This window comes from Ursus americanus, chromosome 24, assembly GCF_024610735.1.
Source record: "Ursus americanus isolate L20-20 chromosome 24, mUrsAme1.1.p, whole genome shotgun sequence".
Lineage (NCBI taxonomy): Eukaryota > Metazoa > Chordata > Mammalia > Carnivora > Ursidae > Ursus > Ursus americanus.
Window position 1 is genome coordinate 39,415,349 of NC_142150.1, and position 27,842 is coordinate 39,443,190.

Below are 27,842 nucleotides of genomic sequence, written 5' to 3' on the forward strand. Positions count from 1 at the left end.
GATTGGAAAGCCTGTCTCTTCTTTTCCTTTCCAGCTCACAAAAGCTCTCGGATCTCATTAAGGGGAAAAACCGTGTTCACTTGATTCCATAAACTCTATCCTGAATTAGGTCTCCATACCTCTCCTCCCCCCCAGAAAAACCAAAACAAATATAAACAACTAGTTCTGCTCTTTGTGCAAATGGTGAGGCCTAGAAGTTACCAGTATCCCACCTCCAGTTCTGGCCCCCGCAGAGGGGATGGAGGTCGTTTCTGTCATCTTTCTTTATGGAAATACATGGTTTGGAGTCTCTGATTGTGTTTCACAAAGAGCGTGAGTGTGTGGAGGTGGGTTTGATTAAAATTGGCATCAGCTATATATAGGAGCGGCTTCTGTCACCGCCCCAGAGGCCCAGGAGAGAAGGGCCTGCCCACTAGTGCAGAGCCCTCTGACTTCTGTAAACCAGATGATGGGGGCCCCCTTTAGCACCCCCCCCCCCACACACACACAGACCAAGCTGGAGTTGGTTTTGTCCGTGAACTTTAGCGGCAGCCCTGGTTCTGAATATTCATGTACATGGGCTCTCACTCCCTCCCTTTAGAGGCTCCCAGCCAACCCCGTCTGCTGTTTGGGGGTTGGATTTAGGGAGACTGCAACAGGGGGCACGTGGCTGGTCTATCCAGATAGATGCTGAACCTGAGGGTACAAGTTGCTAGAACCCAGTTTTCCTCCTGCTGACGCTTCTGCTCTCATTCCCTTCACCTACTTCTCAGCCATCAGGGACAGGCCCAGGTGACCTGGACAGCTGCCCTATTTCTTTTCTCTGCCTGTTTTCTCTTTTGGGAGAAGAATCCTAGCAGTGGTTCTGTTTGGAGGGTACCTAAAGGGAGCAAGTTAAGTAAGCATGACCCTTGGTATTTTCTTTTCTAGCTATTCCGTGAAGTAAGAATAATGAAGGTTTTGAATCATCCCAACATAGGTGAGAACCAGATGTCATTCCTTCTTTCTTCCCCCAGAGCACGGCTCCACTTCCCAGCCTGTACTCCTCCCCAAGGCGTGCTGCTTTCTGGAGTCTGGAGTCCTTGAGGTTGCCTCTGGGGAAGCCCAGCTCAAAATCCAGCTCTCCCTCTGGCACACTGGGCTGTCCTGAGTCATGTGGCTGCCATGAGAGGAACTTGCCCTCGTCGGGGAGGGGAGGAGAGGGGGCTTTCATCCCAGGGTGCCTCTGCTCAGGTCAAGGCTCACAGTGTGGCCCCTGCTACTTCTCTGACTTGTGACTTGGCCTTTTCTTTTGTAGTTAAGTTATTCGAAGTGATCGAGACTGAGAAAACTCTATACCTTGTCATGGAGTATGCCAGTGGAGGTAGGTGTGGAAGCGCCTCTTCCTGCACGCGCCCCCCCCCCCCCAGCCCTTACCAGTAAGCTCCGACCTGGACCCCGCCCCTGTGTCTTGCAGGAGAGGTGTTTGACTACCTGGTGGCTCATGGCAGGATGAAAGAAAAAGAGGCTCGAGCCAAATTCCGCCAGGTGGGTGTGGCTCCCTTTGCGGAGTATGGGCCCGACCTCTGCCTTTTGGGGTTGGCATGTAAGAAGGAGCTGCCTCTCTCTAAGTGGCCTGTGGAGGGTCCTTTGGGCTTTGCCTGTCGCTGTGGCAACACAGAACTAGGTCACGGGATCACAGGTCCGCCAGCCCCGTGGTCCACCCTCAGGTGTCGCTGGGCTAACCCTTCTTCCTTCCTTTCAGATAGTGTCTGCTGTGCAGTACTGCCACCAGAAGTTTATTGTGCACAGAGACTTAAAGGTAAGGCACACTCTTGTCCCCTTTCTCTGAGTCGGAGCCAGGTTGTTCACGCTCTGTCCACAATGAGTAACCATCAAGCCCTGAGTGTTTAAGGAAACTCCAGCTTTTAATTTTTTGGAGTTGATGAGGAAGCCTCTAGGGGTGCTTCTGACAGGGGCCTCACGACTGGACTTAGATCTCATTCTAGCCAGTGAACAGAGGGTCTCTACCTTCTTGTCGCTGGGCACATCACCTTTCAGGGCTGCCAGGCGTGGCAGGGGCACTGCAGGCTCTGCTGGCCCTTCAGGCAGCCTGGCCGCTGACCGAGGGCAGAACGTTGACTGACCCACACAGCTGCGTCGCGGGCGCGCACTCCCTCAGCTCTTTCCCTGAGATGTTAGAGTGCGGACTACCTCGGAGGCTCCTGGCCCTCAAGTCCTGGCAGACGTGACTGCGATTAACCCAAGCCTGACACGGCGGAGCCCCCAGACCCCCGTCCGCCCATGGCTGCCTGTGTGAGGGGGCCTGCGCTGCCCTCCTCCAGCCCAGCCTCTTCACACTGACTGAAGGCCTGCCCTGGAGTTGATGGGGAAAGTCCTGAGACTGAGGATGGCTTCCTGTTTGTGCTCCCCTCCCCCTCAGCTCCTTCCTGTCCAGTGGCTTACTGTGGTCTGCTTGGTCCTGACATTCTCCATCTTACCTCCCAGGCAGAAAACTTGCTCTTGGATGCTGATATGAACATCAAGATTGCAGACTTTGGCTTCAGCAACGAATTCACCTTTGGGAACAAGCTGGATACCTTCTGTGGCAGTCCCCCGTATGCTGCCCCAGAGCTCTTCCAGGGCAAAAAATACGATGGACCCGAGGTGGATGTGTGGAGCCTGGGAGTTATCCTGTATACACTGGTCAGTGGATCCCTGCCTTTTGATGGACAGAACCTCAAGGTGGAGTGAAGCACAGACTTAGTTGGTTGTTGTTGTTTAAGATTTTATTTTTAAGTCATCTCTACACCGAACATGAGGCTCAAACTCACAACCTCAAGATCAAGAGTCACACACTCCACGCCAAGGCTTAGATCGTTTTTATTGCCTCTCCTTTCTACTCTCGGCTCCGGTCTTACCCCTGACCTCTCTCACCCTTGCCACCTCTACATTTTCCCTAAGCCAGAGCTTCAGAGAAGGGCTTGCTAAAGGTAGCAGACACGGGCTCTTCTGTGCCCGGTGTAATGACCTCCATTCTTTCCTCAAGGGATGGGATAGATTGTATGTCTGTTCACCCCTCCAAGGTACTTGGGAATGGCCGGCCTCGGCCTGGTCAAGCCAATGGGCACAGGGTATTTGACCTCAGTGCCTCTCTAATGAGGTGCCTTGTCTCAGGCTCTCTGCCTCCTACCATGTTTCATGTATGTCTGCTTGGTCAGTCCTTAGCTCTCGGGAGCCTGGATGTTAGGTTTCTTCACTTGGCCTTGGGGTGATTTAATCTTCCCTCCTACTAGGCTACCTGGCTGGCTCAGTCGGTAGAGCAGGCGACTCTTGATCTCCGAGTTGTGGGTTCAGGACCCATGTTGGACGTAGAGCTTACTTAAAAATAGTAATAATAAAATAAACTTGCCTCCTATCTCAGGAGCTACGGGAGCGGGTACTGAGGGGAAAATACCGCATTCCGTTCTACATGTCCACGGACTGTGAAAACCTGCTTAAGAAATTTCTCATTCTCAACCCCAGCAAGAGAGGCACTTTAGAGGTGAGCAGCCCGGAGCCCAGCTGACTGGAAAGTCCAGGGTTCCCAGGGACACCTCCACGCTGAGTCTCCTTCCTCCCTGCCCATACCCTTCCCTTTGCTCCTCAGCAAATCATGAAAGATCGATGGATGAATGTGGGTCACGAAGATGATGAATTAAAGCCTTATGTGGAGCCACTCCCTGACTACAAGGACCCCCGGCGGACAGGTGAGGCTCTGCTGAGCTGTGAGCTTGAACTCCCTAGGACTCAGGACCAACCTTAACTATATGTTCCCCCTGTGCAGAATTGATGGTGTCCATGGGTTACACACGGGAAGAGATCCAGGACTCACTGGTGGGCCAGAGGTACAACGAGGTGATGGCCACCTATCTGCTCCTGGGCTACAAGAGCTCTGAGGTGTGTGCCCCCTGCTCTGTCCCCTGCCGGCCAGCTTTGCTGTCACTAGCACCCCCACTAGCACCCTGCTTCTGGCACCCGTTGAGGGCAGAAGCTCCTCTCTGAGTAGGTGTCCTCTCTGCTTACGAATTTTAAGCCTCAGCACTGGTGGGTAAGGCTCTCTGGCCTTTGCTTTCACTGGTCTCTGTCGCTGAATGAATAATTCAGGAAAGCTACTGGGGTCTGTCTAGACCTGGGCCTGGGTTTCCATGTGGGTGAGTAGATCTGGCCCCGTCTGTGTTGATTAGGCTGGGTCTAGGTCAGTTGGGCTGGATCAGTTGTCTTTTTTGGTTTTGCTTTTAAAGATTGATTTTATTTGTTTATTTATATTATTTTATTTTATTTTATTTTATTTATTTATTTATTTATTTAAGAGCGAGAGAGAACAAGCATGATTGGGGGAGCAGAGGCAGAGGGAGAAGTAGACTCCCTGCTGAGCAGGGAGCCCGACATGCAGCTCGATCCCAGGACCTCGGGATCATGACCTGATTGAAGGCAGATGCTTAACTGACTGACAGGCACCCCAGGATCAGTTCTTTGTTGATCTAGAAGTCTTTGCGTCTGTTTCCATGTGTTTGTGTCTCTCTGCGTCTGGAAGTGTCCATCTCGGGGTGTTTGGGTGTGGGGTCTCTGCGCCTCTCTTGTAGGTTGTCTTTGTGTTGCTTCTGCTTGAGCCTGGCGCTTATGTCTGGCTCTGGGTATCTGTGTGCATGCATGTCCATCTTCCCGTCTGTTCATCGGAGGCCTCGTGTTTGTTCTTCTCCCCATCTGGGTAACATGTCTGTGTGTGCGTCCGTGGGTTTGTGTGGGAGTGGGGTCTTGCTCACCATCTGCATGTCCCCACGTGCACTGCCGGCCTCCCTGCTCTGCCCCGGGTAGTGCTGGGCTCCCTCTCTCGGTTCTCACCTTAGCCTGCTCAGGAGGTATCTAGTTGGGGGCAGGAGGGTATGGTCTCTGAGTCTGAATGTGTGTTCTCGGGGGCGTGTGTATCCCCCGGGGCAGGGGGTGTTTGGCTCTGTCAGGATCTGCGTCGGGGCATACGTGTCTCCAGGAGTGTTTAAGTACACCTGGGTCCTGCAGGGGTGTATCTCATGGGAGTCTGGGGTGGCTTTGTGTCAGGCAGGGTGGTGTATAAGTGGGTCCATCTGTACGCATCTCCGATGACTTCTGTCCCCCTTTTTCTCTGCTTACAGTTGGAGGGCGACACCATCACCTTGAAGCCCCGGCCTTCAGCTGATCTGACCAATAGCAGTGCCCCCTCCCCCTCCCACAAGGTACAGCGTAGTGTCTCGGCCAACCCCAAGCAGCGGCGCTTCAGTGACCAGGGTGAGTGCTTTGGGGGAGTTGCAGGTGGGGACTCACCCCTCTCCTGAAAGGACACGGGTTTTGGGGGCTTGGGATGACACTGCTGAGTTTCAGTCCCAGTTTAGCCACTTATTAGCCTTAGACACGCCACTTGACTTCCCTTGCCGTCTGTGACGTGGGGTTTGCTAAGTTGCCGGCAAGACTGTAGGAGAGCACCGTGTGTGTGCGTGTCAGGCACCCGGTGGGCCCCTCACCCTTACCCATTCCCCCCATCCCTCTGGCCCAGCAGCTGGTCCTGCCATTCCCACATCTAATTCCTACTCTAAGAAGACGCAGAGTAACAACGCAGAGAATAAGCGGCCTGAGGAAGACCGGGAGTCAGGGCGGAAGGCCAGCAGCACAGCCAAAGTGCCCGCCAGCCCCCTGCCTGGCCTGGAGAGGAAGAAGACCACCCCTACCCCCTCTACGGTGAGCGTTCCTCCGGGTCCCCCACCAGCCAGCCCCACTCCCTTCCCTGCTCCCTCCTGCAGTGGGGCCTGCCCCATCCAGGCATCTCCCTCTGGCCGCCCACTGGATCTTACCTCCCGGGCCACCTTTGCTTACTATAGAAAGCCTACCCCCAAGAGAAAAAGCAGAATCCTTTCTTTTCTCTGTCCCTGTCTGCTACTGCTGGGAGGCAGAGGGGAAGCCAGTTCTGTGAACAGAACACTTAGGTTTTCTGTGATACAGCTCTGCCCTTTACTCCCCACAGAACAGCGTCCTCTCCACCAGCACAAATCGAAGCAGGAATTCCCCACTTTTGGAGAGGGCCAGCCTTGGCCAGGCCTCCATCCAGAACGGCAAAGACAGGTGAGCTGACCCAGGCCCTGCCCACCACACTGCCCCAGAGCCATCTTTCACAGCAGTGATGTCTGTCGGCAGCCCCACCTCCCTTCCCTGCTTCCTGGAGTTCTGTCCTGGCTCTGTCCGGTCCGGCTTGTCCACACACCAGCACCTCCCTCTGCTCTCCACTCCCCCCTCCCCCCGCCAGTCTTTTCTCCCCTGTGCTCCTGGGATTGCTGCTTGCTGTGGGCGTACCGAGTGAGACTCCATGGTCATCTCGGTTGCCTTCTGGCTTTTTTTTTTTTTTTTTTCCTGTTTACTTATTTATTTATTTAAGTAATGTCCACACCCAATGTGGGGCTCAAACTCATGGCCCTGAGATCAAGAGTCACACCTCTTCTGACTGAGCCAGCCAGGCACCCCTGCCTTTTTGCTTCTTGACTGCAGCCAGGGCATGGCAACTGCGCTCCTCTTGGTGTCAGTGCCTGAGGCTTTGTTTGGGGGGCCCCAGCTCAGAGCAGAATCGAGAGCTGCCCACCTGAGGGGTGTACGTGTTGAGGGTGACCCCAGCTGTGCCTGGGAGAACAGGTCCCGCCTTAGCCTTGACCGCCATCATCTCTTGGTGTATTGCCTTCCTGGCTCCTCCTCTTCTGAGCTTAATGAAAATTCCCCTTAGCAACACCCTGCTCTTTCTGTCGACAAAACATCCTTGTTCTTAGAATTCCTAGGAGACCAGCGCAACCCGGAGGCAGTTGCCTCCTGTAGGCTTTCCTGCACTTTTGGTTTCCTCCCCCAGGTTTTGGCCTGCCTCACTTTACTCACCCGCCCTCCACTTCCCAGCCCCGCCTTCCTCGGCTCTGACTAGAGTCCCATTGCTGCTCCCTGGACCCGACCTGCATCCTGCTGAGTTCCTCCCGCTCTGGCCCTTCTGCCCTGCCCTTGCTTCCTAACCTGAGCCTCCTGCCTCCACCAACCCCTAACCCAGGCCTCTTCGCTGCTTTTGTCTCCTAGCCTAACCATGCCAGGGTCCCGGGCCTCCACAGCTTCTGCTTCCGCCGCGGTCTCTGCGGCCCGGCCCCGCCAGCACCAGAAATCCATGTCGGCCTCCGTGCACCCCAACAAGGCCACTGGGCTGCCCCCCACGGACAGTAACTGTGAGGTGCCGCGGCCCAGGCAAGTGTGCTGGGGCAGCTGGCGCACCGGGTGCCTTCAGCCTGCCCCACCCCCTGCCCCCCACAATTTCTCTCCCTCCCTCCCCCCACCCCCTGCCCGGGGGTCCTGCTCTGTTCTTGGCATCTTAGCCACAAGAAATGGCTCTGTCCCCTACAGTCAGGAAGTAGAACAAAAAAATAGCTTAATGCCCCTCTTTTCCTCCAGTTCTCCCTCTCAGAACAGATATGCAAGAAGCCGTCCCGAGGCTCCAGAAGGAAGCCTTTTTGTTCTGAGCCTTCCTGGACTTCCTTAGGACCCCAGGGACAGTCAGCACCAAAGGGACTCAGTCCTTGAGGGTTGGTCAACATTGTCCCCTTGAGGTTCCAGTGTGCCTAGCTCCCAAGGAGCCACTTCTCTCTGGCCTGTACTGCTCTTCACACATGTATCCTCCCTCCCCTCCCTCCCTCCCCCACAACCATCTCCTTCCACCGCCACCTAGATGTCCTCCTTTCCGGTGTCCTCAGTGGTCACACCCCTTCCTTCTGTGTCCTCCGTGATGGCTGCCTCTGCCCTAGCATCCCCCTTCTCACCCCGGGGTGCTGCAGGTGCTCGGTGGTGATGGCATGCCTGTGCCCTGATGCATTTCCTCTGCCTCCACTTCTTTTCCCACAGCACAGCCCCCCAGCGTGTCCCTGTCGCCTCCCCCTCCGCCCACAACATCAGCAGCAGCGGTGGAGCCCCAGACCGAACTAATTTCCCCCGGGGTGTGTCCAGTCGAAGCACCTTCCACGCTGGACAGCTCCGGCAGGTGCGGGACCAGCAGAATTTGCCCTACGGTGTGACCCCAGCCTCTCCCTCTGGCAACAGCCAGGGCCGGCGGGGGGCCTCGGGGAGCATCTTCAGCAAATTCACTTCCAAGTTTGTACGCAGGTGAGTGGGGGGCTTAGGGTGGCAGAGAGAATGAGACCAGGCCTTCCTACCTGCCTGGGAGTGGGGTGGGGACTGCCAGCACTAGGCTTGGGTCTTGGGGTTAGAAGAGGCGTTGGGAAGCCTAAGGAGTCGGGTCCTTGTCAGCACCTCACAATCCCAGACCCGTCCGTCCGTCCCTCCCAGGCTCTCCCCAGCTCCTGTACACAGCCCTCGTTCTCTGGCCCCGAGAGCAGATGGCCAATGCCGCCTCCTCTCTAGGAGAGTGTGAACTCAGATGCTAAAATAAAAGCCCCCCTCTTCTCTCCTGGGTTCCCATGGAAACTTATATTTGGTGACGCAGCTGCAAAGTCATGAGGCCCGAGCCAGGCTGGGCCAGCAAGGAGAGTTTTTCCTGGTCCTCTCTCTCGCCCCCTCTGACCTCCTTTCCCCCCACCCAGTTGGTTAGGTCCAGCTGCAGTCGCTCCCTCAGCCTCAGCCGCGTCCTCCTGCCCAGGGTCCGCGGGGATGAAGGCCGTAAATGAAATAGCTGGTGGGGGCCAGGGTGGCCTCCTCCCTCGCAGCCCAGTGGGTTGATGCTTTCCGAGGTGGCAAGCAGGGTGGGGATTCTCTTCAAGAGGTTTCTCACACCTGGCCCCCAGCCACCCCAAAGAGACAGCTTTGATTCTTAACGTGCATCCAAGCAGTCCTGCGTGGTGGGACGCTCCCTGTCTCCATCCCACCGTTTCCTCTCCCACCGTGGCGTAGCTCGGGAGGCAGCAGCAGGCTTGCGGCCCTTCCTGCCGCACTTCACAAAAGCCGTGCCCCTTTCCAGCCCTGGAGAGCGGGGCTCTTGGGCGGGTGGGGGCAGATCAGGGTGCCTAGGACTCTAGTCTCGCTGAGCGGCTCTTCCACAAATGGGGTGACCCTTGAACCTGTAAAGCCCACTCCCCACCTGCTTATCCACATACTGTCTTGTTGGTTTTTTTTTTTTATTTCTTTTTTTATTTTGTCTTTTTTTGTTTGTTTTTTTAGAAATCTGTCTTTCAGGTTTGCCAGAAGGTAGGCGTTCAGCCCGCTGTGTGTGTGTGTGTGTCTGTGTCCTGTGTCCTGCCTCCGTCATTAACTCCCCTTTTCTGGCTCTTGCTCCCGCCTCCATCTGCTAACCACGTCTGTGTGGCCCTCTCTCTGTCATCTTAAAGGGATGAAGACTGCCTCTGACTGGGTGGCCACTCGGGGCGGATGGCTTCAAAAATGAGGGGCCTGTCCCCAGGCACGGGGGACCGTCTCAGGGAATTCTCCCTTTAAGATTGTCTTCTCACCCCCACGCCAGGTTTGGGTTTTGGTCGCAAGCACTGGGCTCCTTCCCTGACCCCTCCCCTGTCTGTGCATGCGCTGTGAACAGCTCCGTGAGGGTGCCCAGTGCGTCTGGGCGGGGATCTCATTCTGGTCTCTGGGTCTTTGCCTTCTCTGGTCCCCTGAACATTTCAGGGCTGTGTGACCTCTTGCCCCTGTCCTGTGGATAGCAGGACTTTGGGGGTACTACAGGGATGCTGGGGTCCCAAGGCTTCAGTCTGACGCTTCCAGGCCCAAGGAGCCTTTGCCTCGCAAGTGGGCACAGCACCCCCTTCTGGCAGCTCCTGCAGAACTAGGCCTACCCCACCCCCACCCCGCACACCTCCTGCCTCCCGCAGGATCTGGACGAATCAAGCCACGCCTCTTCTCTGGGCCCATGTTCTCTGGATAGGGACAGTGGCTTCCAGAGAGCCAGGGGCGGGGATGTTCTAGGGCTGGGGCCATCTACCTCTTAGCCCTGACAAAACAGTGGGAGATTCCCGTTCCCGCCCTCCGCCCCCCACCCCCCAAACTCAGGCATCTCCCTTCTTAGGCCAGATCCTGGCTCTACCACCCCCTGGCCCTATTCTCATCCTCTCTGGAAGCCTGGGTGGGCCCCATACCAAGCTGAAGAACAAGGGCCGGGTTGGGAGCACTGGTTCCCCAAGGCTGTCAGCTCAGGCCCTGTGCTGGGGCTAGGAGACCTGGCAGACACGTTGGTGACCCAACTGACCTAATGGCCATGCCAGGGTCCTCAGGCTTTTTCCCCTTTCCACCCATCGCTCCCCACCCAGCTCTTCACTGCATGGCTGGCTGTTGACTCACAGGCCCTGGTGGGGGCCTGCCCGGCAGGGCGCCTCCACCCACGGGCAGGGACCAGGTGGGGCTGGGGAGAGCAGCAGGCTCCTTCCCCTTCACAGCCCGGGCTCCCTGCTCACAGTGCGCTTGTGTGCATTCGTGTGTCTGTTGTGTCTTCGTGTTCCTTTTCCATGTGCTGCTGCTGCTCTCTCATCCTCCTCACGTCCCTGCCCTCTGCAGTCCCCAGTTTCCCGGCTCCAGGCACCCATCTTCCAGCCAGGAGCTGGAGAAGCCGCTCAGCGGGGCCAGACCTCTTCCCCACCCACCCTCCCAAGGTGCTGGCCCTGCCCTGCCCTCTGTCTTCCCTTCTGTACAAGCAGATGGCCTGGCAGCCTGGCAGGCAGGGGAGTTCTAAAAGAATGGGGGAGGCAGGCTTGTCCACGGACAGCCTCAGGTCCCTTCTGCCCCTCCCCATCTTCAGGCACCCATTCCCAGGCCTGCCCACAGTTCCACCTCCTGAGAGAGGCTTTTGTCTGACCCCCACCACACACCACGCCCCCCAGCCCAGCCCCTTCCCTTCCAGAGGACTGTGGCTCTGGGGCCCTGGTGTACTGGGGTCGAAGACCCATTCACAGCGTGAAGCCCTGGCTGTCGGCTGGTGGGGGGGCTGCCTCATGCTGTGGCCGTGTGCTCGATGCGCGTGCCTGCACATCCAGACCCTCCTCCCCCTCCTGGAGCAGCAGCTCCTTCTCCCCAGCACACATCTCTGGGAGCGTGGGGAGGGACAGGCCCTGTGTGCCGGGCTCCCGCTGTAGAGGGACCGTCGAGCTGCCAGTGTGAGGTGCTGCAGAGCCATGTTGGCCTGCCAGGTGACAGGCAAGTGGCCTTAGAGCTTGGGTCCTGCTCACCCACCAGTAGCACCTCACCAGACCCACCCTCACCTGGGTCTGCGGTGGTGGAAGGAGCGAGAGGTCCCAGCACTAAACTCTCCCTCGCTCTGTTTTTTGAGGAACCTGAATGAACCCGAAAGCAAAGACCGAGTGGAGACGCTCAGGTGAGAGGGCTGGGGCCAGCACCAGCCCTGCCCAGGCCACAGGCTTGCCACGGGCCTCCTGCCGCTCTCTTCCTCTGCCACCTGGCTCTGCCTCCGGTGGTTCTGCCCTGTCCCCACCCTCTCGGGGCCTCCCTTTCCTCAGAGAAGCCCTACGCCCCAGCTGCAGTAGGCGTGGGCCCTTCTCAGCTCTGGCGCATTCTTGGAAGCAGGAGCCCTGGGCTGGGCGGCTGGGGCTACAGATTCCTACCCACCGGCCGGCTCACCTTTCTGTACCTCAGCTGCTGCTCTCTGTCCAGTCTGTGAACTGCTCAGGGCTGTTGAGCACGCGCTCCCCTTCTCTCCCTGACCCTCCCCCCATCAGAGAAAAGCATGGAACTGTCACCCTCCTGTCCCCTGCCAGGGCCTGGCTTCTCCTCCCCGCCTCTGCCCTCCCTGAGAGACGGAGGTCACAAAACTGCCCACGCTGCTCACCTCCCTCTGCTTCCCCCAGCCAGGTCTGACGCTCCCTCCTCCAGCACTGTCGCCTCCTGGGCACCCTCCCGCTCTCCTCTGCGGTCTCGGGGGCCGTCTGCCAGGGTGGCTTTCCCGTGGGTGGGGTGCCCCGGGCCCCACCCCGACCCCCGCCTCTGCCCTCTCCGCAGACCTCACGTGGTGGGCGGTGGAGGCAACGACAAAGACAAGGAGGAGTTTCGGGAGGCCAAGCCGCGCTCGCTACGCTTCACGTGGAGCATGAAGACCACCAGCTCCATGGAGCCCAACGAGATGATGCGGGAGATCCGCAAGGTGCTGGACGCGAACAGCTGTCAGAGCGAGCTGCACGAGAAGTACATGCTGCTGTGCATGCACGGCACGCCGGGCCACGAGAACTTCGTGCAGTGGGAGATGGAGGTGTGCAAACTGCCGCGGCTGTCGCTCAACGGTGTCCGGTTTAAGCGGATATCGGGCACCTCCATGGCCTTCAAAAACATTGCCTCCAAAATAGCCAACGAGCTCAAGCTTTAACAGGCTGCCGGGAGTGGGGGGCGACGGAGGCGGGCCAGCTGGACTTAGCTGCTGGGGCCGGGCGCCAGCCCACCTGGGCGAGACTGCAGAGATGGATTGGTGTGTCTCCCCCTGCTGGCACTTCTCCCCGCCCGCCCTTCTCGGTTTTTTCTTCCATGTGTGGGGGGGACGGGAGATGGTTCTTTCCCCCCAACATTTACCCCTGCCCAGAAAGTCCCCCTTCCCCCCTCTCCCCCACAGGAGGCAAAGGAAGGGGAGGGAGGGGTGGGGGGGCAGGGCTCCCCCTCGGTACTGCGGTTGCACAGAGTATTTCGCCTAAACCAAGAAATTTTTTATTACCAAAAAGAAAAAAGAAAAAAAAAAAATCCCAGCGGCCACCTTTCCTCCCTGCCCCATTGGGACAGTCGAGACTGGATCTGTGGGGTTTCCCGGGAGGGTGGCTCAGGGCTGGAACACTCTCAGGCAAGAGTGGTGGAGTTCCCTGTCAGGCCCTCCGCCAGGCCCACTTTGGGCTTCTCCCCTCTCCTTCCCTCCTTCCCCTCCAAGCAAACCACCAGAGGTGGCCTTCCCCTGACCTCAGGCCCCGGGGCTGGAGGCCATCGCCTGGATGGCCGGGCCAGGGGCTGGGGGCGGGGCGCTGCGCAGCCCTGAGGTGGGGGGCAGGGGGGAGGGGGCTGGCGGCCGCTCCGGGCTGGCAGGCAAGGCTCGGGGCTCCGGCCCCCTCCACACTGTATCTTCTGCCCCTCCTTCCCCAGAGCTGGGCATTTCCTTCCACAAGCTGCTGTGGGGACTTTTGTTCCCCTCCTCAAAAGTCTGTGCCATCTTCTCCCACCCCTCCTGGGTAGAAGGCGGGGCTGACCCCGGGCTGGGAGAGGGGAGGGGACTGCAGGGCAGATAGGCTCCTCGGCCCCCAGGGGGCCGCCTGGGCTGCTAGTCTCCGGAACAGGGATGCTGGGCACTCTCCGTTATGGGAGAGCCTTTGTCTGAAAGCACAGCCCCTCGCCATTCCTCTCCCCTGCCCCCTTCATTGGCATTAATCTGGGCACCAGCTAGTTCCATAGCAGTGACTCCCCTCACCACTCGTCTCCCGGCCTTGCCTTTTCTTCCTGACACTGTCGCCCCCTCCTCTCAGGAGACACTGCCCAGGGCCCCCACGGCCGCCTGGCGGAAGGCTGGATAGGGCAGCGGGGCCGGGAGCATCTGCCCTCCCGGGGGTGGGGGGACAGATAGGCCTAGTGACTCCCAGCTTGCTAGCCCCCTCGGCCAGTGCGGGAGCGGCTGGTGGCGGCCGCTTGGCTGGTGGCGGCCGCTGCATCCCCTTAATTTATTTCTCTGCTGTTTCTGTTCCTGAGAAATTGGGGGAGGGGGGTCCTGCACAGACGCTGCCCCTGCCCTCACCTGAGTTGTACATTTTTTTGTGATGGGTTTTATTTTTTATTTTATTATTTTATTTTTTCTTTTTTTGATTTATGATGACTCCACCCCTACTCATCACCCTCCACTCCCAGCCCAGGCTCCGCGGCAAGTCGAGCCCTTGGGTCCCAGGAAGGGGCCTAGCCAACCTCAGCCCTCCTGCCCCAAGCCCTGACTGCGGGCTCCAGGCTCTGGGCTCAGGCTCCGACCAAGGGCTCCCTCTCCCTCCCTTTCTCTCCTCCTCCCTCCCCACCCCTCCTGCCCAGTGGAACAGCCCGGGTGCTCTGAGGGGCCGGGAGGGCATGGCTTGGCTCCCAGAGGGGGTGGTGGCCCATGGGGGGGCTCCCAGGCAAGGTGGCCCCTCCCCACCCCCCCCCACCCGCACTTAGTTTCTCCTCTGGATCAAACACGTAATAAAGAGAATGTTTGGAATCTGAGCTGCCTCCTGTTTCTTCTCCCAGCCGGGCAGGGACCCAGTCCCCGTGGGCAAGATGTGGCTCAGCCCGCCAGCCTTGCAGGAGAGAACGGATTCCTGTCTGGGGCCTGGGGGAGGCCAGTGCTGGGTGGCTGCTCTCGCCCATCCTCAGGGCATAGACAGGAAGCAAAGCCCAGGGCCCTCCACACCAAAAAAGAGAGCACTCCGTGAACGTGGAAGATTTTATTTATTTTTTAAAAACATTGAAAAATAAACCCATGTCTGCATATGTTCCCAGCCCTCCTTTCTCTAAGCTTTTGGGCCGTGGGTATAGCGGGCACCCTCAGAGCTTCTCAGCACTTGTCAGCAGGCTCCAGAAGACGGGAGCCGCCCATCCAGTTCTGCCACTCAGGCCCCAAAGGAACCTCTCTGCCCACCTCCCCCCTCCAGCCCCCTCCCCACCTCACCCCAACTTATTGCTAAAAGAAAGGAAAGAGGAAGAACAGCCAAGGCTGCCCTCTCCCCCATCCCCCAAGCTAAGGTCACTACCCCCTCTACACAAAGGGCCAGACCCGAAGGCCAAGCCCCAGCAGACTAGGAGGCAGCCATTCCAGCCCCAGCCAGGAAGAGCAAGTACCCTCAGGCCAGCTCAGAAGGCCCCTGAGCCCCAGCCCCTGGCTGGGGTGGGGGCTGAGAGACTCAGCTGCCAGAAACGTGCAGAACCCACAGGTCCAGACTGTGCCCACTGGCAGCTCTGGGTCTTCGAAAGACCTGGCCAAGAGCTCTAGTCCGTTCCGTCCTCAGTGAAGCCAGAGGTGTCCGAGGACGGCCAGCAACGGGGTTCTGGAGCCCCAGGGCTCAGAGTGAGGGTGCTGGAGGCTCCAGAGGGGCTCCAATCAGGGTGGGTGGGGGCTGAGGGCCGGGGCGGGCACTGTGGCGGGAGGCAGCCAGAGCGGGGCGGATGAGAGGTGGTGGGGGCTGGTTGGGGGCCAGCCGCGGCTGGAGGAAGCGGCCCTGCTGGAGTGGGGGCGGCTGGCGGAGCAGGGTGGGTGCCGTGGGCAAAGGTGGCCTCAGCAGCGGGGGTGGCTGGGACAGCGAGGTGGGAGGCGGAGGCGGAGGTGGCACAGGGGGTAGCGATCGGGGCACAGATGTCGAGACGGAGGTGATCTGCACCTGAGAGGAGAGAGGAGAGAGGAGACGAGGCTCAAGCACACCGGCGCCCCCACCTAAGAACGGAGCCGGCTCCTCTCACTTCTCTGAAGAGCTTCTCTCACCCCTTCTCACCTCATCATCTTCCTCTAGGGCCGGGGCTGGCAAGGGGGCCCCTCTCCTAGCCTCCTCCATGGGGACAGGTGCTCCGGGGGCCCCGTCCTGCTCGGCCTCCCATTCCTGCAGCACCTCCTCCAGATTGAAGCGGCGCCGGTAGCTCACAAAGAAGGTCTTCACCTGGGTCAGAGTCTTGTTCCCGATCACCTCTGCAATAGCCCCAAAGTCTTTGCCATACCTACGGATGGCTGCAAGGGTCAAAAGGGCAGCAAAGTGTGAATACCCCTCAGCACTAGTTCCTTCCCTGACCCTTCCCTTCTGCCCCAGCTCCTTGGAGGGCGGGGGAAGATTCCTGGGGCGCTCCATGCTCCCCACAGTCTAACCCACCTTGGACAGCCAGAAGCTGCTCATCCGTGGTCCAGCGGGAGTTGAACTTGGTGTTGGCCTGGAGAGCAGAGAATGTATCCTTTAGACTCAAAAACATGGAAACGGAAGGCCCTGCTCCCCCCCCAGCAGGGCTCCCCTGGGGGGAGGGGGAAGCCGCCCCTGCACCCACCCCTGAAGCCCCCTTACCTCAGGGGGGCGCAACGGGTCGATGCCCCCCTCCAGCGCTTGGCGGAGGCTGCTATTGGTCTGCTTCATGCTTTGCACCTGAAAAGGCCAAGAAATGACCCATCAAACTCTCCTGCCGGAGAGGCCAGAGAGGCCAGAGAGGCCAGAGAGGCCGGAGAGACCGACAGAGAGGCCAGAGAGACCAACGCTTGTGCTTGTCACCAACACAGCTCATGGCCACCCAGCACCCAGCTCACTCCTCCCTCCAACTGGGCTTCTTCCCCTCTGGCTTCTTCCCCGCACCACTCCCCACTCCACACGGCCCCTTCTTTTCTCAGACCCCCACCTGGCGCTTGAGGGAGATGAGCTGTGAGTCAAGGCCTCGAAGCGTGAGGTTGGCAAGGTCTGGGCTTCCTGACACAGCCGTGAGGCCCTCAGGACTCAGGTACATGCCCTTGGGTGGGCGACGCCGGGTTCGCAGTGGGTGGTGGCGGTACTGAGACCCCTGGGCCTCCTTCTTCCCGGGGCCTGGCCGGGTATTCAGAGGCCGAGAGGGCAGAGGCTGCCAAGGAAAGGAGAGGGGTAGGTGGTGCAGAGCCCAGGGACAGGGCAGGCGGGTAGGCAGGGCCAGACCTCACCTCTCTCTTGGGGTCTCCGGCATCCGGCTCTCCCTCGCTCACGGCTCCCCGGCCCTCTTCAAGCTCATCACTGTGGACACGGGCCAGGAAGGCAGTGAGGCAGAGGCCAGGGTCCCCCAGAGCTCAGCTTGCCCTGCCCCTGGGCCCCCAAGGCCCCTACCTGTCTTCTTTGTCCTTTCGGCCCCCCAACCGCCGAGCCTGTCTGTCCATCACGCTGGTCCGGCTCCGAGTCTTCTTCCATGAGTAGTAATACTTTACCAGGCTGGGGATTAGCTTGTCAGGCAGCTGGAAGGGCAATGCCAGAGGCTGGGGCCCACCCAAGACCCTGCGCCCTCCCGGGGCAGACTCCTCAGAACAGGAGGGGCTAAGGAACGCTGGCAGGGGTGAAGGGGCTTTACCATCTGCTGGATCCGCTGGAAGCATTTGCCATGGAAGCCAAAGGCCTGTTCAAACAGCACCTTATCCTCCACGGTCCACTCGTCAGGGAACGGGGTGAAGTTGGCCAAGTCGGCCAGTGACTTCTCCACATCGTGCTTATGCCACAAGAGCATGCCCAGTGCCTGGCCCGGGAGAGGGAACAACTCGGGCTCAGCTGCCCCCAGCACTGTCCTGTCCCCACCCCAAATCCCTACGGGGCCAAGGCTCACCTGCTCAATGTTGTAGCCATGCTTCTCCTTGGCCATCGCAATGTACTTGTCAACTGCAGGGATGGGAGGGGCCCGGTATTGGAGAATGGGTTACGACTCCTGACCCAAGCCTGCCCACACAGAGCTAGGCCCCTAAGCCTGAGCCCCAGGGCAGGGGCTGAACCCACACACCTCAGCCTCCAGCCCACTTCTGAAAGAGCTGGTCACCGACTGGCATGAACCCAACCCCCCAGCTCCCAGAGATGTGACCGAACCAGGATCCTGCCCCACTCACGCTTGGCATCTGACACACAGTGGTTGGGCGACCACACCAGCATCCCCTTCAGCTCCTTGTTACTGTAGCGGGCAGGGCTCTCTGAAAGACAAGAGCAGAAAAGGGAAGACATTCAGATCAGCCTGGTGGCGCTGGCCTGGACCCATGGCCAGAGGGTGGCAGAGAAGTGGGGCCTGTGAGGTGAGGCCCAGAAGGGAAGGAGGGGCAGAGACCCAGACAGGAAGGCAGAGCAGGAAAGCTAACCAATGCCACGGGCCACCCACCCCCGCCCGGCCCCTGCCTGCCTGTCCTAGTGGGCGCCAGCCAAGGGCTCCCCCAGGTGGGGCTCAGGGCCAAGCCATGGGCCCTCCGCTCCCCTCCCTTCGCAGCCTGTCCTGCCACTCACCAGGCTTGCACTCCGGAATTACGGCCTGGTAATTGGTTCCAACGCGGATCATGCTGTCTGTGGAGCCAGGGGAGGCAGTCAGGACTCCAGGGAGGGAGGGGGGGAGGACAGGAGGATGTGGCGGGGGAGGTGGCAGGCCTGGGGTTCTCCTTCCTGACCACCCAGGGCCCTCACCTTCCAGAAGGCTCACTTTTCCCTGATCTTCCCCCCTCAGTTACCCTCAGCCACAGAAGAAACTGGAAGATGAGAGACCCTGCCTAGTCATAGCCCATAGTGTAGGGAGTGGAGGGGGGGCTGGGAGGGGGTGGTGGCCAAGGACAAGGGGCCAGTTTAGAGCCCAGGCCAAGCAGAACCCTTTGTTCTGGCTGGGGGGGTGGGGGGTGGGGGTTGCTGCCCCTAGACCTGGACCATATCCCTGCAGGGAATCCAAGGCTCCTCCCCACCACATGAGCCTCACAGCTCGGTGTGGAAGTCTTTCCAGCCCCTGCCCCAGCCAGACCTCAGTCCCCTGCAAGGTGGCAAGGTTACGAGGAGCCCAAACTGTGGAAAGGAGGGCCGCCTGAGTCCTTCAGAGGCTGAGAGCAGGGCAGGGCAGGGCGGGGGTGGGCAGGACCGCCTCCTCGGCAGCTAGGGGCCCAGGCTCCAGATTCCCTGTGCCGGCAGCTCCCAGGCTTGGGAAAGAAGCAAGCCAGAGGCTCCAGTCCTAGGAGGCAGCAACCGCGAGTCTAAAACGCCCGTGGTGGGCAACTCTTCCCCCGCCCCACTAGCGTCCCCGGTGCCCGTGCACCTTTAACCCTAGGCCGCCGCGCTCACCGTGCGAGTGCTCCTCCTCGCTGCTGTCATCCTCCGAGTGGGGCTGTCCGCCGTTGGGCGCCGTCTTGGCCCGGCTGCGGGACAGGATCCCGGAGCCCGCGCTCGGCTTCTCCATCACCGAGGGCATTACCCCGCCCAGGTGCCCCGGGGGGCGCGGGAGCCTTCGGAGATCCGCGGTGCTTGCCGCGCGCGCCTCGAGTGCCGTGCCCGGCCCGGCCTGGAGAGGTCGCCACTGAGGCTACGAGAGGCAGGAGGTCAGCGTGGCCAGGGTCCGGCGGGGCGGGAGCCCTGCGGACAGCTCAGCGCTCTCCGCGACCCCCACGGGCGAGGGCGTCAGAAAAGTTTGTGCAGAAGTGGGGTACGCGGGGGATGAGCGCAAGGTCCGGTGCGGCTGGGGCGCGCTCGCTCTGGACGCTCCACGGGATTGGGGCTCCCCCGGAGAAGTCGGGGCACCCTGCCTTCGGGGCGCCCCGGAGCCCCAACCCCCCCCCCGCCCACGCAGTTGAGCGGGCGGGCGATGCGGCGCAAGTGGCGCCCCCCGCGGGCTGCACGCCTCTCGGCTGCACCGGGATGCCCCAGACCCCGGGCGGGGACCCCTGTCCCGACCAGACCCCTGCCTGCGACGGCAGGCGGCGGGGCCCCGGCGGTGGCTGTGGCGGTGGCGGCGGCGGGACGGCGCGCACGGCGCGCGGCGCTGGGCAGAGTTGCCGGGAGGCGGGCGGAGCGCAGCCGCGGGCGCCGCCTCGCACCCTCCCCGGCGCGCTCGCTCTCCCCGCCGCGCTCGGGCTGCCGCTTGCTCGCCCGCTCTCCGCCGCCGCTCGCTCCTCGCGCACACAATGAAGCTGCTGGCAGGGAAGTAGTGCCGGCTGCGGCCTCAGCACCCCTCCCCCAGCCGATGCCTCCGCCAGCTGAACATCTGGCCCTGGGGTGGGAGGGAGGGCCCGGGGGGCGGGGCCTGGGGGCCGGGGCTAGACCTCCAGGGGGTGGGGTCAGGACCGGGGTGGAGAGCGCTTCCCTCTGCGGGCCCCCGGCGCTCCCTGACTTGCCCCTGGGGGGAGACCCCCGCTGCCCCCCAGGAGTAGCCGGGGGTCAGCCCCACCCACGCGCACACCAGCCCCGCACACCAGTGGGCTCGGGTTACTGCCGCCTGCCCCGGGGGCCCTGAGGCCGCCTGCCCGCCCGCCCGGGTGGAGCCCAGCTTTTCCTTCCATTTCCCTTCCTGCCAAGGAACTCCCCGCCCCCCCCCTTCCGCAAGGGGGACCCCCTCCCTCTTGCGCCCTTGGGGGCCAGAGCGGATGGGAGGCCGGACAGCCGAGGAATGAATTCCTCCAAGAGCTACTGGGCCCAAGCCTAGCTTCTGGTGCATCTGTGGGTTCCCAGGGGTCACCTCAGTTCCCTTTAACTGCTGCAGAATGCACCCCAAAACAGTGGCATAAGGGGCTGAGGGTTGGGGAGTGGGAGGTGTAGGGGAAGGTCTGGACTGCAGGGAGTGGGAGGAGCTGGGTCTCCTCCCCACTGGGTTCACTGTCACCCCAGCTGGGAGCAGCATCCCCCTCCCCCAGGACAAGCGCGGGCAGAGTGACAGACCGGGAAGCGGGTAGAGCGGCACAGACGGAGATGGGGGAGGGGGGTGGGCAGAGACTTTCAAAGCCAGACCCAGCCACCCTGCCAGGCACACAAAGAGCCAGCGCACACACCGGCGGCGGCTCTGAGCCTGCGAGCTGCGCCCGTGCCCGTCCCCGCCGCCCAGGGCACGTGCTGCGGCGCACACAGGCCGAAGCCCCCGCCTGCCGCCCCTCCCACCCGGAGTCCCAGATTCCTAGACACACCTCCACCCGGGCACACCCCGCTGTGCCCAGACCGAGCCGAGCCTGCGCTAGCACCCTCCTCTCCCTTCCCTTCTTCAGCCACTCTGTAATCAGATTCCTAAATTTAGAAGCAACCCAGGGCCCAGCCAGGGATCCCCGCCCCCACCCGCTGCCTGAGGCCAGCCGGCCGGGGTACTGCGGTCGGGCCACGACCCGGCTGGGGCCGCCGGGTCCTGGGGGCTCCTGTGGGCTGCCGGGCAAGTCAGGCACGACCCCACCCGGCTGCGGTGCTGTCGGGCCACATGGGGCCACCCAGCCCGCGGCCACGTTGCCCGCCACACCTCGGGCCAGACCTACGGAGCCTTTTTCCTCCTCTTAAATCATGGATTGGGCACCAAGCCCCAGGGTGGGGAGCTCTGGACAAAGGAGGAGAATGAATGGGCCAAGGGCAGGTCTGACCTAAGGGGGTCTGCTACAAGATGAAAAGAGTCTCCCAGCCTGACCCCTCCTGAGTGGTAAGGTGCCACCTCGCGGTGCCCAGCACCTCCAATCCCCTCCTGGCTGGCAGGCAGCTATCCCTGTGAGCAGCCCTCTCATATGATGGAGTCTTCCATCTTGCCCACACCGGGCCCCCAGTTAGGCAGGGCCTCAGTTGTGCCCCCTATCCTCCCGCCCCCACCTTTGCCTCCCTTCTGGGCAAATATCGAACTAGGGTATGGGCCCAGATCCTCAACCCCGGGCCTCAGCATCGTGCTTATTTTGGCCTCCTTCCTCTAGGGCTGCCCCTGGTAGCCCCAGCCACTGGCATCCCTCCTTCTCAAGCCCCCCCTTTCTCCTCGCACCCCCACCCCCCCAAGAATCTCTTTCTGCTCCCACTTCTCCCTAGAGCCTGGAGCTCAGGGCCTGAGAAAGATTCTTCTCTGGAGGTTAGGGGCAAGGAGGGGAGGTTTATTCCTTGCGGGGGGGGGGGGGGGCTCTAGGCCCTGGTGTGATGAAGCTTCTGCCTAGGAAGTGGGACATGACAAGGGAGAGGTATCCGAGGAGTTTGGGGGCAACTGTGGGGGCCACAGCATCCAGAGAGGAAGCATATTCCTAGTGAGCACCCCCCTCCCCAAGGGGCAATGGCGCAGGGTTAAGAGGGGGAGGGGCAAGGCCCCACCCTCCCACCTGCTGCCTCTGCCCCCTCCCCAGCTGGCCCCCTCTTTTGTGCAAAGCCACACAAAGGACAAGGGGCCCCGGCCGGCCTGGCCATCTGCTCCCAGCAGCCTGAAGCCTCTTAAAGAGACAGCACCCCCTCCCTGCCGCCCCGGGGCTGCGGGGCGGGGTGGAGCCGCTGCTCCACAGGACCTGATCTCAGTGGAACCCCAAATCCCACCCACTTTTCCCCGGCTCCCCCAGCCTCCAGGTCAGGAATCATCCTCCCACCCAGGGCGCAGAGGTGCCACGTGGCCAGGAACATGGGGGTGTGGGAGGGGAGAGACAGAGAAGCAGCCCAGGGACCAGCCCCTCCTCTCCTCCAGCCTTAGGCGGCGGAGGGGCCAGCAAAGCTCGGTAGCGCGGCTCTAGAACTGGGGTCCCTCACCTCCCTGAGGCCACCTCTGAGCTGTGTGAGAGCCGCTGGTCTCTGGGAATCACCTCCCCGCCATCTTCACTGATGAGCTCCCACTCAGCCTTCCCCAGGGAGGATGACAGCGCCTTCTTTTTGAGGGCTGTGGGCCGGGGCGCAGCCCATTGCCGCGCAGCAACCCCGGGATCGCAGCACCTTTATTTCCTGCATTTCCCAGTTGAGGAAACTGAGGCTTTGCTCAGCCCCGGGTCCCCACCCCACCCCACCCCAGCCCAGGGGCCTCCTCCAAAAAGCCATCGGCCCTCTCCGAAGCCTGCCTTCCTCTCCTAGGCCAGCTAAGACTCCTCACCCCTGAGATCCCCAGGGAAGCCAGACTGAATCCCAGCTTGGCGTTTCTGCCACACTGCTAAGGGACACAAGTTTACATTATTTGTGTGATTGTTTATTTCCTGTCTGTCTCCCTGCTGGGCTGTGGGCAGGGATTGTGTCCACTGTGTTCACTGTGTTCTCGGTGCCTGGCATCCAGTAGGCACTCAATATTTGCTGAATGAGTAAGTGCCAGGAGACCCCAAAAGCATCCTCTTCCCTGGGCTCCTCTGTCCTCTGGCTGTTGGGCATCTTGCCTCCTCCCTCCTCAAGGTGAGGCAGAAGGGACAAAGGTTGAACAGGGATGCTGGGAGAGAAAAGGAGAGTGACCTTGAGAGAGCCACCGGGCCTCCCCTCACATCTCCCTCCTCCCAAAGGCGGGGGCAAGCTCCAGCCAATCCCGAACCCGCAGCCGTGCCAGACAGACTGGGACTGTCCCGAGCTCTGGCCCAGCAAGGCTGGCCGCTGTGGTGTGGTGCCTGGGACCCTGGCCAAGCCCTCGGTGGCCACAGCCAAGGGGCTAAGCCTGGGGAAGGAGGAAGGCGGGCGGGCGGGCCCCGGGGTGGGGGAGGGAGGTTGGCAGAATCTAAGCCGAAACCTGGCTGAGCAGTTGGGGGAGCTGGGGGAGGTGCTTCCCTGGACTGGAGGCCTGGGGGGGAGATGAAGTTGGGGAAATGGAAAAGATGGCCTACAACGTGGAAGGAGCTTGGGGAGCTCCCCCCAGGGCCCCCACTCCTCAATCCTGCCCAGACAGGAATCTGACCCCTCTGTCTCCCTAAGCCCCTGGAGCCCAGGGTGCTACTCTCCCCGTCTGGGCCCAGTTCAGTGTGCCCTGCACTGGCCCACACTCCCACCCAGGGTTGTGAAGAGCTGCGAGAAGGTGACAGAGGTGACAATCTGCACTGTGGCCGTGAGAGGAGGGAGGTAAAGGAGGTGAGGCAGACACATCTGGAGTGGCGCTGGGGGAGGGCAGAGCAGAAGGAGGCAGGAGGTCAGTACGGAGACCCCAGGCTTCCTGACACCCACGCCGAGGAAATCTGACTCCCTGAGCAAAGCAGGAACTGGGGAGGAAGGGTCAGCAAGACCTTCATTCAGAGAGACACGAGAAGCCGACAGGAGCTCCCTGGACCCTCAAGGGGGCAGCTTCCAGACCCGGGAGCCAGCTCTGTTTCTCCGGAAGCCAGGAAGGGGGCCTCCCCTTGCCCTCACCTGGGCAACAGCCGGCGCCCTCTGGCGGTGACAGCATGGACCAAGGGGTCCCACCTCAGCCTGGCCACAAATGTCCTCCCAGGGAGGCCGAGCCTGGCAGGTCCCCCCGAGGAGCCCATTCTCCTGGGCTAAGTGTATGGGATCAAGGTCCCCCCCCGGCCATGTGGAATTACTGGGCTTTAGATCCAATCCCCAGCAAGGCTCCTTGGCCCAGAGCCCCCAGAATCTCCCAGAACAAAGTCAGGTGGAGCAGAAACCCTCCGGGAAATGGCAGAGGAGACAGGAACAGGGAAAGTGCAGGAACAGTGTGGGCTACCGAGCGCAGATCTGGGGTGAGTCCTGGCTCTGCTTCTCGCTTGCTGTGTGGCCTGAGGGGAGATACTTGACCTCTCTGAGCCTCACTCTGTGCATCTCTCAGAGAACAATAACTGATATCCGATTATTGGGAAGATCCAACATCATCTCAGATGGACTATAATTACGGCCTCCATCGATACTGGTTTCCCTCTAAAGAAAGGGTCCTCTCGAGCACTCCCCCCCCCCAGCAGGACTGGAAATCCCCTCTCTGCTCTCTGAAGGAGCCAGTGCTCTGTGGAGTGCCTGAAGGCCACCCCCCCCAGGGCTCCTGGGTCTGACCTCTAGAGCTAAAAACGCTTCCTCTGTGACCTTTGACACGTGACATCCTCCCTTTAGATGGTCCACCAACCACTCCAGATTCCTGCCTTCAGTCTGATTGAATTCGTCATGCACACACAGCTGGATATGGATTTTTTTTAAGATTTTTAAATTTATTTTTATTATTTTTAAATTTTTTTTAGAGAGAGTGGGGTGAGGGGCAGAGGGAGAGAGAGAATCCTAAGCAGGCTCAGTGCCCAGAGCAGAGCCCGGCACGGGCCTCTATCTCACAACCCCAAGACCACGACCCGAGCCGAAATCAAGTGGGATGTTTAACTGACTGAGCCACCCGGGCACCCGAAATTTTTTTTATTTTTAAGTAATCGCTACATCCAACGTGGGGCTCGAACCCACATCCCCAAGATCAAGAGTCACATGCTCTATCTACAACTGAGCCAGCCAGGCACCCCTCTGGATACAGATTCTTAAATACTGCTCATACCATGGCCCACTCCCGCTCAATCATCTTCCCTGGTTCCCAGTTGCCATCCAGGCAAAGTTGGAACTTCTCTCCCAGCCCAGGACTCAAGGGCCTTCTAGCCCGTTTCTGATCCAGCCACGCAGGTCTGCTCACCATCTGCTGGGCCCTACCTGGTGCCCCAGGTGCCCATCTGCCTCGCAAACGCTGGCCTAGCCCACCTATTTGCATGTGCTCTGCCCGGCCCCGCCCTTGAGATCGCTGGCTCCCGCAAGCACCTCCACTCTGACCCCGCACGTGTGGGGCTCCTGACCCGGCAGCCAGCACCCTTCCTGCCCCCTCATGCTGCTCCTCCAGCACCCCATCTGGTGCAAGGCTCTTAGCACACACCCTCGCCTCCCACTTCCAGAAAGAACGGGGCCCCCTGGGAGGAGCCCCTCCAAGGCCGGCCCCCACACCCAGAGCTTCAGCTCTTTCCCTCTCCCCGGCAGGCGGGCGCACCTGCACCTTCTCCCTTCAAGGCCAACTCACTCCCAGGCTCCTGCGTCTCCCCCTCCCCTGACGTGCTCACAGGCACTCCTGAGTCCTTGGTCCTCGGGGACCCCTCCTCCCTCACTACTGTCTTGTCCCTCAGAATGTCACATCACCTACGTAAGCCCCTCATTCCGAAGACCTCCCAGCCCCCACATACACCAGCATGCCAACACACACACCCCCCTCCATCTCATGTTCACCTTCGGCTGCCCCTTTCAGCTAAGCCGCTGCTTCCTCTCTCTCTCTCTCTCTGTCTCTGTCTCTCTCTCTCTCTCAAAGCTGGGAGTCTTAAAAGAGTTGTTCACACCCTTCATCCTTGTCTTCACCTCCCACTCACTCCCTACCCACTGCAGTGCCAACTCACCCTCTGCCACTCCACAGAGACTGTTCTTGCCAAGGTCACCAGGGGCCGTTATCTCTAAACCCAAAGGACCCTCGGCAGACACAATCTCCCTCCCTGTCTGAGCAGGACTGGACAGAGAGGGCCATCCCGCTCTGGACGTGAGCTCCCTGCAGGCTCCCCTCCTGTCTGCCCAGTCTACATCCTTAACTCCCGGGCTATGGACTCTCCAGCCTCCATCTCTAGCCCAGACCCCCTTCCCAGGCTTTGAAACCCCCATATCCAAACCAACTGCCTTCTGGACATCTACCCTCAGTTATCTCAGGCACCTCCTGCCCTCCTCTCCAAAACAGATCTCAGCCTCTTGACCAGCCATTTGCATTGCCTGCCCCCCTCCCCCTTCCCCTTCCCACCCTTACCCAGAGGAGAAACAGAGAAGTTGCCCAGCACGCCTCTCTCTGCTTCCAAGTCCATTAGTCTCCAATTTCTGTCCATCCCCTTGCCTGCGGCCACGCCCCCCACCCCATCACTGAACCAGCCTTCCAGCTGGCCTCCTTTCCTGCTCCCCTCTAGTCTACTCTTTATTCAACAGCCAAGGTGATCTTTCTCAAATCCAATGGGATCAAGTCAGTCCTCTGCTTCTCATTACCCTTGGCTTAAGTTCAAGCTCCTGAGCATGCTGTATCTCCTTCAAAATCTGACCTCCTGGGGCACCTGGCTGGCTCAGTCGGTGGAGCGTGCAACTCTTGACCTCAGGGTTGTAAGTTCGAGTCCCATATTGGGTGTAGAGATTACTTAAAAATAAACTCTTAAAAAGAGAAAAATCTGACTTGCTGGCATCCATTCCCACTTTGCCTTTCTCTTTTGAGGGTCCATATGGTGCTGTTGATCCCCAGTGTCAGCCTTTCCCAAGGCCCTGGACACCATGATTGATTGAGAAAGGGGACTAGCAGCCCAATTAGCACATTGCAAATATGGGACGAAGGCCAGGAAGCTGAGCCAGGAGCATTGGCTGCCATCTTTGATCACCAAGAAAAGCCAACACTGCGGAGGGCACCACAAAGAAAGGGGGGAAAAAACGATTTCTCAGGGACATCGTTGAGCTGCTGGATCAACTCACCTGAAGCCACTGAACCTCTGAAGTTTTAGTCGTAAGAGTCAATACATTCCCTTGATTGAGCCTGGTTGATTTCAGTTTTCTGTCACTTGCAACCACGGCCTCTGAAACAGTGCATCTGTCAACACTACCCCGACTGGAACTTACACTTTAGTCTCGTTTGACAACCTGCCATTCTTTTGAAGTCTTCATATGTGTGGTTCCTCATACCTGGAATGCTGCTCCTTTTCCTTGTTGACCAATTCCTCAATTGGAGAAAGTGAAGCTCAGATATCACTTTGTCTAGGACATCTGCCTCCGCCCCATGTAAATAGCACGCTAATGTCTCCAACTACCCATTTACCTGTCTGTTCTCTCCCTGAGGCTGTGAGCTCAGAGAGGACCGGCATCTGTCTTACTCACCAGTGCATCCCCAGTTCCTCGCACAGCTCCATGCCAGCCAGGACACTGCAAACAGCCGCTCAGTGAACCAGCTCAGATCTCCCAAGCACTGCTTCCTCAGGGGAGCCCTCCTGACTGCCCCAGCCCCTCTCACTCCACAGGTCCTGGGAAATCACTTCTACCAAATCTCCCCTGATTTTGCTGCTGTGTTGGGAGCTCCTTGTAGGCAAAGACTTAAAAAAAACAATAGGAGCGAGAGCCAACTTCTTATAGTAATATAACAGCCAACTTATTTGATTACCTGTTATTCGTTCACAGCTATGTGCCCAGATCCTAGATTAATACAAGTGCATAGTAGATGCTCGAGAACTATTGGTCGAATAAATTAACAAATGAATAAACAAATGAATGCTCATAGGTACCAGCCACTGTGTGCAAAATGCCTTACCTAGTTTCTCTCACGTTCCCCCACAGTAGCCCCATGAGGTAGGTATTCTAGTAATCTTGATTTTTTTTTAAAAGATTTTATTTATTTATTTGACAGAGAGAGAGAAAGCACAAGCAGAGGGAGCAGCAGGCAGAGGCAGAGGGAGAAGCAGGCTCCCCACTGAGCAGGGGGCCTGACGTGGGGCTCAATCCCAGGACTCTGGGATCATGACCGGAGCCGAAGACAGACGCCCAACTGACTGAGCCACCCAGGCGCCCCTAGTAATC

General features: G+C 59.9%; 2 protein-coding genes across 13 annotated transcripts in view; one reads left to right on the top strand and one right to left on the bottom strand.

The window, feature by feature from the left end:
- Window positions 1-14,160, top strand: part of MARK2 (microtubule affinity regulating kinase 2) — a 56,357-nt gene extending 42,197 nt beyond the window's left edge. For 3 of the 11 annotated variants that reach the window (XM_045775616.2, XM_045775623.2, XM_045775622.2), the window contains exons 4-19: window positions 910-958; window positions 1,277-1,342; window positions 1,436-1,506; window positions 1,724-1,780; window positions 2,467-2,703; window positions 3,383-3,502; window positions 3,608-3,707; window positions 3,785-3,897; window positions 5,130-5,262; window positions 5,528-5,709; window positions 5,993-6,090; window positions 7,075-7,236; window positions 7,888-8,145; window positions 9,157-9,183; window positions 11,264-11,308; window positions 11,950-14,160. In XM_045775616.2, coding sequence (XP_045631572.1) covers window positions 910-958; window positions 1,277-1,342; window positions 1,436-1,506; window positions 1,724-1,780; window positions 2,467-2,703; window positions 3,383-3,502; window positions 3,608-3,707; window positions 3,785-3,897; window positions 5,130-5,262; window positions 5,528-5,709; window positions 5,993-6,090; window positions 7,075-7,236; window positions 7,888-8,145; window positions 9,157-9,183; window positions 11,264-11,308; window positions 11,950-12,310 — 2,079 coding nt within the window. In that variant the 3' untranslated portion in view covers window positions 12,311-14,160. The remainder of the gene's footprint in view (window positions 1-909; window positions 959-1,276; window positions 1,343-1,435; window positions 1,507-1,723; window positions 1,781-2,466; window positions 2,704-3,382; window positions 3,503-3,607; window positions 3,708-3,784; window positions 3,898-5,129; window positions 5,263-5,527; window positions 5,710-5,992; window positions 6,091-7,074; window positions 7,237-7,887; window positions 8,146-9,156; window positions 9,184-11,263; window positions 11,309-11,949) is intronic. The other 8 variants (XM_045775617.2, XM_045775621.2, XM_045775619.2 and 5 more) reach the window with 8 other exon arrangements.
- A 206-nt stretch (window positions 14,161-14,366) lies between these two features.
- Window positions 14,367-19,534, bottom strand: RCOR2 (REST corepressor 2). Of its 2 annotated transcripts, none has more exons than XM_045775929.2 (12): window positions 18,714-19,534; window positions 17,901-17,957; window positions 17,516-17,596; window positions 17,242-17,294; window positions 16,993-17,154; window positions 16,755-16,879; window positions 16,595-16,664; window positions 16,303-16,518; window positions 15,978-16,055; window positions 15,792-15,849; window positions 15,423-15,613; window positions 14,367-15,311 (listed from the first exon to the last, which is right to left on the bottom strand). In XM_045775929.2, exons 1-12 carry the CDS (start codon window positions 18,838-18,840, stop codon window positions 14,997-14,999), a joined length of 1,533 nt encoding a protein of 510 aa, XP_045631885.1. In that variant the 5' UTR covers window positions 18,841-19,534; the 3' UTR covers window positions 14,367-14,996. The 2 variants fall into 2 exon arrangements, with proteins under 2 accessions (XP_045631885.1, XP_045631884.1); XM_045775928.2 differs by having other exon boundaries at window positions 15,423-15,652; window positions 18,714-19,533.
- Window positions 19,535-27,842: the final 8,308 nt, after the last annotated feature.

Coding starts and splice junctions, on each gene's coding strand:
- RCOR2 (XM_045775928.2), bottom strand. CDS start 18,840: ATGCCCTCGGTGATGGAGAAGCCGAGCGCGGGCTCCGGGATCCTGTCC. Junction 17,597..17,900: donor AATTCCGGAGTGCAAGCCTG/GTGAGTGGCAGG, acceptor CTTGTCTTTCAG/AGAGCCCTGCCCGCTACAGT. Junction 15,653..15,791: donor GCAGCTTCTGGCTGTCCAAG/GTGGGTTAGACT, acceptor TGACCCTTGCAG/CCATCCGTAGGTATGGCAAA.